The sequence below is a fragment of the Chelon labrosus genome, assembly GCF_963514085.1.
Source record: "Chelon labrosus genome assembly, chromosome: 3".
NCBI lineage: Eukaryota > Metazoa > Chordata > Actinopteri > Mugiliformes > Mugilidae > Chelon > Chelon labrosus.
The window spans coordinates 12,329,303-12,338,106 of NC_140339.1; the positions used below are offsets into that span (position 1 = coordinate 12,329,303).

At 38.4% G+C, this 8,804-nt stretch overlaps 1 protein-coding gene across 1 annotated transcript; it reads left to right on the plus strand.

The window, feature by feature from the left end:
* Positions 1–3,529: 3,529 nt before the first annotated feature.
* LOC311486048 (N-acetyllactosaminide alpha-1,3-galactosyltransferase-like) lies at positions 3,530–8,221 on the plus strand. The gene is made up of 2 exons (XM_084541804.1): positions 3,530–3,649; positions 4,266–8,221. The coding sequence occupies exons 1-2, from the start codon at positions 3,570–3,572 to the stop codon at positions 4,948–4,950; spliced, it is 765 nt and encodes a 254-aa protein (XP_084397930.1). The 5' UTR covers positions 3,530–3,569; the 3' UTR covers positions 4,951–8,221.
* The last annotated feature ends 583 nt before the right edge of the window (positions 8,222–8,804 follow it).

Here is an 8,804-nt window from a genome sequence, read left to right on the forward strand (position 1 = left end):
GGTTTTGTCCATAGCTCCTTGCAGCTTTCATTTTCTTTACAAACCGAAAGAGAGATGAACGATAGACAGACTATGCTAACTAGTAATTTAGTGGCACACTTAATTTCTCTATCAAACGAGTTACCTGTTGCTTGAAAGAAATCCCAAAGGCCACGTATTTCTTGGATCAGTTTCCAGGAAATAACAACAGTATTTCTGTAAATGTGCATTGGTCAAGATCAGGGTATAGGGGATAAGGAGATACGGGTATTTTAGAAAGGTTGTAATTAGAAATTGTCCATGCGGCAGTTGCTCTTCAGCTGGAACATCACAAAAGTCCGTCCGTCCGATACAGAAGCGCCAGAATCAGGAAGCTTGGGGGGGGAATCAACTTCGGCATGTGGCAAATAACAAAATACACATGAGCTGCATGCAAAACTTTTAGAGAAGTGGGAGCTGTGCCCAACATTCACAAATGAGAAACAAATTACAAACCGGTCATTTGGATTTGACAAGGATTAGTCAAGGACACACAACCAAGTGTTGCGAGTCCTTAAGCATAACAACCAAATTCTACTTGCAACTTGAAGGTTTATGGTGACACCTGAATCAAGTCTTCAAACCTCAATAATCACCCTACCCTCTGAACATCACCCATAGTGTGTAATATAATCAAATTATTAATTTTTTTTATTTCTGTTCGGTAAAGATTAGGATCAAAACTACTCAGTGTTACTTAACAAAAGGCTCTTTCCACATTAAGAGTCCCTTGCCAGAAAATGGGACAGTTTGCAAAAGCTTTACAATAACACTCACTTCAGTGCAAACAGCCTCCACTCTCCCCGTAACAAGTTACAAGTCATTCATCTGACCAGAGCTGTTTAATCAAGGTAAAAATGATCCATAAAACAAATAGCATAAAGTCTGTCTTCGCCTCATCATAGTTTACTAATCTCTTTTAATTACAGTATATTGCTAATGTCCTGCGATGCGAGTTTTATCACTTTTCAGCGTGAGAAATGTCATGTGAGCATGTAAACTTATTGAAATGCGTGTTTCTTGCATGCCCTGCATGAAGTCTACTACAGAAGGAAGTTGGTTGTGAGCTGAATGGTGTAAATAGTTTCCTGTTGGCACACAAGGGGAAAATTTTCACCTGCGTGCTTAGGGGAGAACAGTATGCATGTGTGTGGTGTTTTCAGTACAGTATGACAATGAGTTTAGTTTCATATGTTTAGGTGAGAGTCTAATTTGAATAGCAGGCTTACTCATACTACCAGGAGGCCAGATATATTAAGCATAAGTGTTTGTTCAACTGGATGTCGAGAAGAAGGAGGATGAACACGAGGACGCTGCTACTGTAACCATTCCTGGTTAATGTTTCACTGCATTTTAAACTGTCTGCTTAGTCGTTACCTCTCATATGTGCTTGACGACTTTGCACTCTGATGATGCACTTTCCCAAGGCCACTTTCCCCATAAAATTTACATATGTATTGCTTTATGACTATTTTTTCTTCTTCTTGTCTTAGCTCCCTTGTGTGGGAGTGATTGTGTGAGACGGTTTGCTTATATTTCCTTATGACCAGCGGAACAGCACAATATATGCATCTTATAATCTTTGAAACATGCAGACAAAATGACTTTGTTTGTTGCGATGTTTTCTGCACTGCCAGTGCTAATGTAGACTAAGCTTTTCCTCCCAATCAAACAAACAAGTCAAAGAGCAAATGATGTGTCTACAGGCAGACAAGACTTTTGTCCTGAAAGTCGTAAATAAAACAATTTATTTGATTTAAAGGAATCTGTCCTTTATTAGATTAATATACTAATGCAGCTGCCACTTAAAAGTGGCAACACTACTGATTATGCAGAACTTTACACCTTAATACAACCGAAACAAGTGAGTCATCTAAAAATCCACCTCCATACAGTTGTCGAGAGGATTTTTATTTTTTTTTTGTACCATACTCTATTACAACTGATTCATTTCTGCAGTAAAGTTGCAGATTTTAACATTGGGGTCTCAAGGGGTTTCAAGTAGCCATTTGAGAAACTGCACTTTTGGGCATTTTGCTTCATTTTCTCAAAACCTGTGGCTTCTTTTGCAATTGACTAAAGGTCCAATGAACTGTTTTCTCAGCCCTTCCAGTTAAGTCATTTGTAAATATTGTTAATGTGTCGGCATAAACTATACTGCAGTATGAGTTGTAGATAATAGATTATTAAGATTAAAAGGACTCACAAATCTGTGTCTTTTTTCTCCTATGAAAAAAATTCATGTCATACTATTGTGTTTTTTTTTTTTTGTGATGGAGAGTCAGATGATCTTTCGAAAGAAAATTAAAACATTACAAACACTACGTGCAGTCTCTCACATGAAGGGTCATATATTAAATTGCCCCACCATGAACAAAGAAAGCTTTCTGAATCTGGATTTGAGTAATATTATTATGAGTCTGGCAGTAGATCCAAAGTTTTCAGTAAGGACAAAAATATGGATTAACTTATTTAAAATCAAAAGAAAATAATGCCCTACTTCATAATATCTCACTTAAAATAAAGATATGGATGTAAAGAATTAAAACATTTTCCCAAAATTTAGAGTTTTTGACCTTTTCTTCTTGTGTGTAGGAACACATTAACTGAATAGTGAATGTTGCCGTGGTGCATGGTGCTCATATTTTGATCATTTGCATTTCCACTGCTGATATAACTGCATCTGCAGTCCAGCCTCTGGTCATTTCAGTAGCGTGCCAAGTACGTGAAAGGTCATTTGGCAGTTTTTATCTTATCCGTCTTTTGGTTTGAAGTAGACTTTGACAATGAAAAACTGCTGTAAGAAACAGAACTGTTGACTTTCTTCCAGTTCTTCAGTTGTGAGATAATGGAACAAATACAATTTTAATTTCAACATAAACATTGACACGATAAGACTAGCTGAGGAGAGTGTAACATATCTCTTCAAGATATTATTCATTCGTTCATTCATTTTCTGGAGCCTATCCCAGCTGTCATCGGGTGAGAGGTTGGGAACACCCTGGACAGGTCGCCAGTCTATCACGTAACGTTACTGTTTATGTGTGTGTATTCATTTTGACAGCTCCTTTTCACCCATGTTGTTTCGCGTAAAGCGCCGGTTATGCGCACATCTGATGAAGAGCCTTCATCACTGTCCACCGTTTATCCATGTAGTGGAGAAGAAGGAGCTGCATCAAGGGTCTGGCAGGGCTCAAAGTCATCACAGTTAAATAGATGAAAGTCACATCGTGTTACATCCTTGTGATCAGAGTTCACCTGAGGTTTCAGCTTGCATGTCCTTTGAGGTTTTATTGACGCGGGAGTCAGGTGGCAAATTCCCTCTATAAAACCCACGCAGACACATGAACATGGAAACTCCACACTGGATTCGAACCCAGCACCTTCTTGCTGTGAGGCATCAGTGCTAACCACCACACCACTGTGCCGCCCTTCAAGATATTAGTGTAAATCCTTCTTTCATCATTGTCTTTGTTTTCATCTTACGTTCCAGGGCACGGGAGTATGTTGAGACACGGACATCTTGGCAAGCTCCTATCATATGGGAGGGGATGTTCGACCCAAAGGCTTACGATGAAAAGCACACCCGAGAAAAGTCAGCTGTGGCTCTCACCGTGTTTGCAGTGGGAAGGTACGTTTCTCTCTTAAAGGGAAACTACTGTTTTTTACAACCTTGACCTCATTTCTAGCATAAAATACGATTGTTTACTCACCCATATAACTTTTGTGTTTGCACTCAGGAGATAATTAGATCAATGTATATCATTATAGCGGGAGTGACTGGGGCATCAAGACACAGCCTCTAAACTCATTCATTTCACCAATATTTTGTTATGATACGCTAATGCTATTCCCCGTTGAGTCCAGAGTTACCTGTTATCATCATCCGGGCCGCTCAGAGATGACATCGTCCAGGTCAGAAGACATCATCCGGGGTCTGTAGGTCAATCTACAGACTCCGGATGATGAGTGCAAATAACACAAAAGTTATACGGGTTGCGTAAATGATCGTATTTTATGCTAGAAATATGGTCCAGGTTGTAAAAAACAGTAGTACCCCTTTAACATGGTCACTTAGTGGCTCCTTCAAGGACTGGTGCTGTGTTTGAGGGCTGCAGACGTGATGCTATGTAATGCTGTGTCAATGCTGTAAGGCTTGGTAAAAAATGCAAATTATTCTCATTATCGCAATGACTTAAAAAAGCCAAACACAATCTGAGTTGTCTTTTCCTGTGTCTCTATTCAAGGTACCTGGACGCCTACCTGAGTAATTTCCTCACCTCTGCGGAAAAACACTTCATGTTGGGATTGCCGGTGACATTTTACGTGTTTACAGATTTGCCAGACAAGGTGCCAAACATCACACTTGCCCCTCAGCGAAGCATGAAGGTGGTCAAGGTGGAGAAGCACACCAGGTGGCAGGACATCTCCATGATGCGCATGAAGACCATATCAGAGGTAATAGAGTCAGAGCTCCGCCACACCTTCCGATATGTCTTCTGCTTTGACGTGGATCAGGAGTTTCAAGGGAGATTCGGCTCAGAGGCTCTGGGGGAATCTGTGGCTCAGCTTCACGCCCACTTTTACAAGCTTCCGAAATACAGGTTCACCTATGACAAAAACCCCAAATCCAAAGCCTACATGGAAGGCGGAGATTACTACTACCACGCTGCTGTCTTCGGAGGATCGTGTGAAAAAGTGAAGGAATTGGCAGACTCCTGCTATCAGAGCATCATGGAGGATAAACACAACAATGTGGAGGCACTGTGGCATGATGAGAGTCATCTAAACAAGTACTTTTGGGTCAATAAACCTAGCAGGCTGCTCTCCCCGGAGTACTGCTGGGACCGGAGTATTGCGGACAAGAGTGACATACAAGTCACCCGCCTGGTATGGGCACCAAAACATTATGATGAGCTTCGTACGGTGTAGAGGTGGAAGATGGAAGAGAAAACTAAAAAAACTGTTTACTATTTTTGGGTTCTTTCTTTGATATGGGACAGTGGAATAATTTTGTGTTGGGATCTTACCATGGCAGGGGACAATGGTGATAACACTTTCTAACCGTTCTGGAAGTCTAACTCAGGTAAATCTTTATTTTCCTTTCTAAAGTTGTATCTTTGTGCTGAAGAGTGAAGGATGGTGTTTAATTAATGCGTATGTATATTGTATTTTTATATCTAAAATTTATATTGGTCAGATGAAGCTGATTCCATGAAGCTGCCACACTACCAAACACACCTCTCTGAGCTTCAAGAGTTTCTTAAAAATCATGACAATCCTCTGAAGACCCCATATGAACTGTCTACAACACTTCATGTGGAACAAACAAACATTTTTTTTTTTAGTTTGCATCACCAGCCATTTCCTTTGTTTCTTTGCATTGACTGCTGGCCCTGCCCAGCTACCTCAGTTTACAGGAAAGGCGTTAACAAAAGATTGCTCAGATCTAAAAATTGAAATAACCCAGCACTTGCAGGCATTTGGTGGAAATTGAAGCGCTTCCACCACAAGAAGAGAAAATAAATGAAATGAGAGTACAGGGTTGACGTGGAATAAGAAAAAGACTGCGCTTGAAACTGAAACCAAAGCTAAGTTCTTAACTCCTCCGAACCCTCTGTAGGACTGCGTAGAATTTGCCACCAACAAAAGAACACTTTCATCACATGCAAAATCATAGGATGGTATAAATGAGAGAGCAGCAGCTTTCAACAGCCATCCTGTTACATACTATGAGCATGATACAGTTAGTTTCATTTAAATTACAAAATATAAATAAACATTAAATCAGTGGAAAGCTCAGTTACTGTAATTCTGATGACTTAATATGATAGGGGTGTTGTGTTTCACTGGGAAATGTGTACTGTGTCCTTTGGTAATTTTTATTTTATTTTTTTAACTTCTTGAAGGTAGTTTAGACTATGCAAAGACGACTTGAGAATGTATTATTTCCAACACACAAGCAAGAACCATGTTAATCAGCACTATAGCCTGATGACCTTAGAACAGACAAATGGTGCCAAGGAACACTACAAAATGTAGCTCTAACTTTGAGACTGCAGGCAGTAGTGGCACTTTCATGTGGTCCTGAGTCAGGTACATGTTTTTGCATGACTGTCTCAGGCTGAAGCATCTTTAGATTGAAGCAATTTTTTACTGTGAAACTGGGTTAGCTAGTACTTTCAATATAAGTTAACATGTCTGCTTGTGTTTTTTCTGCTTAATTCTGCCTTATCTAATCAACTGCTGCTGAACCTTGACTTTCTTGCAGAGCAGGACGTAACAGGAAAATCCAGAGCTTATGAAAATAATAGGGGTGGGACTTTAACGCGTTAATTACGATTAATTCATTACAAAACAATGGAACGCATCCAATCGCAGTTTGCATCCCAAACAAACTTTTGTCACTGCACGATTTTGTGGTACACCGACTACACTGATTCACACGTCAGAGCTCGGCTGACGGCTACCAAAATGAAGGAATCGGATGAAAGCGCGTTGCTAGGGCTGCTGGAAGGCAAATTTTATTTAACAAAAAAAAAAAAAGTACCTGATGAAAGCCTTGATAAAAGTGGGGTTTTGTGCAAATTGTGCAAAAAAAAAAAAAACTATAAGCACTTCAACCCTGCGGTACCATCTAATTGCAAAGCATGTTGCAGTGAGAAACTGCCAGAGCTATTAGGGTTAGCAGTCCTGGTCCAAGTACAGACAAGACGTGTTGGCAACTGTTTTTTTTTTTTTTTTTTTTAACCATTTAAAGTCAATACTGTTCTGAAAATGTACGGAAAAAATGGCACTTTAACTTTAGGTCCACTCTGTGTTGGCCAGGGATGTTTTCTTTTTTTTTCTACTGTTTTAAATTGAAATGCAATTAAATGAATTTTTCCAGACATTAAAGGGCTTGAGTTTACAATATACATGTCCGTGTCTATTATTTGATTCAGTCGTCCACTAAAATCCATTTAAATTAAAAAATGTTGCTTTTTGGGGAAAATATTGTTATGCGATTAAAATGTGATTAATCAAGATTAATTAATTACAAAGCCTCTAATTAATCAGATTAATTTTTTAAATCGAGTCCCACCCCTGGAAAATAACTTTTTTATTTTTTTACTAAGGTCATTACAGGCCAGTTTTGTGAGTTTCTTAACATGTGATATAACAGGAAACTGTCAACTCAGATGTTAAACAAAGAAAATAGAGTCAAGTCAGTTCAAAGTTTATTTCTAAAGCACATTTAAAAACAACCTCAGTTGAACCAAAGTGCTGTACAAGCAGAAAAACATAAATAAATCTCTTTGTAAATCATCTTCGTTAATCAAACTTAATTTTGTTTTATTATTGTTGTATGATTACTTTGTTGTGGGTGGGTGATTTTAAATTTTAAGTCCAATTTTATTTCTCTTGGTGATTTTATTACGTTGTTGCCAGGAAATTGTATTTGACCTGTTTTATTTCTGTTGTTGTTGTACAGCACCTTGTAACTTGTTTTTCAAAGGTGCTATATAAATAAAGTTATTATTATTATTATTATTATTATTATCTGCGAAACAATGAAGTGAGATGTTATACTTTTTTTAAAAAGGACCCCAAGGGCAGCATGTACAATAAAAAAAGGCTGGGTCACAAGATAGACCCTTGAGGAAGCTAAGTGGGGATGCTGTTGAGGAATATTGGCCTAGCTGGACAGAGAAACTCCTGTCTGATAAATAAGATCAAAACTATATCAGGGCTGTGCCTTTAATGCCTACACACAGGTTGAGATGTGACGTAAGGATGTTGTGCTCTACTGTGATCTGCAGTTACTAGAATCAACAGTTAAAATCAGGTCATTAAAAACTCTTAAAAGGGCGGTCAAAAATAGTCGGGGTATGCCTGAAGTCGGCCATAAACTACCTTTTCTAATACCTTTGACAAAGAACTGAGCTTGAAAATGGGCCTGAAGTTAGAAAGAACACAGGGGTTTAGATTGTTCTTCTTGATGATGAGGGGTGTACTACACCAGGAAGAAATACTGAGATAATGTTCTTACTATATGAAAGGAAAACTTTACAGAATTTGTTTTATAATTGTTTGTAAAACAAATGTTTGACACAAACCTGCAAATGTGTTGGTATTATATAAAAAAAAAAAAAAAAAACACATGGTTGAAACTGTTTTGCTAGACTGTCTCTGTCTGTGTTTACTAAACTGCACTGTTGTTCTGATCAGTTAAATAAATTAAATGAAAATTTTGTGTTCATGCAATTTGTGATATTTATTGTTTGGGAGGCAGAGGTGTTGAGTTTTTGTGTAGTTTCTAAAATGAATCGAATCCAACGGATTCATTCTAACCATAATAAATTATAGCCTATATTATACAGTACAACACATCAATCAGGATGGAGGTGCTAAGTGAGGCATCAAAATATAAAAGAAGAAGGAAAAGGTTTATTTTTGCTTTTGCTTTGCAGGCAAACATGTCATTTGTTTTGACAAACCGTGAAGCTGTGTCATTCCTCTGAACAGTTCAGCGGAAAATGTGTTTTCTAAGAAAGCTCAACATCCTGCAACTTAAGAAAACACATGCAAAAAACACATCATTAGGTTGCCAACACATGCGCTGAACCGAAACTCAGATACTGCTGCAAGTAAGGCAAACTACAAATCGGGTGATAAACAGGAAGTCAGTAATTATAGACCCATCAGTATACTTCCTGCTGTCTCGAAAGTGATTGAAAAGGTGGTAGGTGAACAATTGCTAGCCCACCTGAATTCTGAAAACCTATTACATCTTATGCAGTTTG

Bases quoted from the DNA above. Each gene is read 5' to 3' on its own strand.
- LOC311486048 (XM_084541804.1), top strand. From the start codon at position 3,570: ATGTTCGACCCAAAGGCTTACGATGAAAAGCACACCCGAGAAAAGTCA. The intron at 3,650-4,265 runs GTACGTTTCTCT...TCTCTATTCAAG, and splicing joins ACCGTGTTTGCAGTGGGAAG to GTACCTGGACGCCTACCTGA.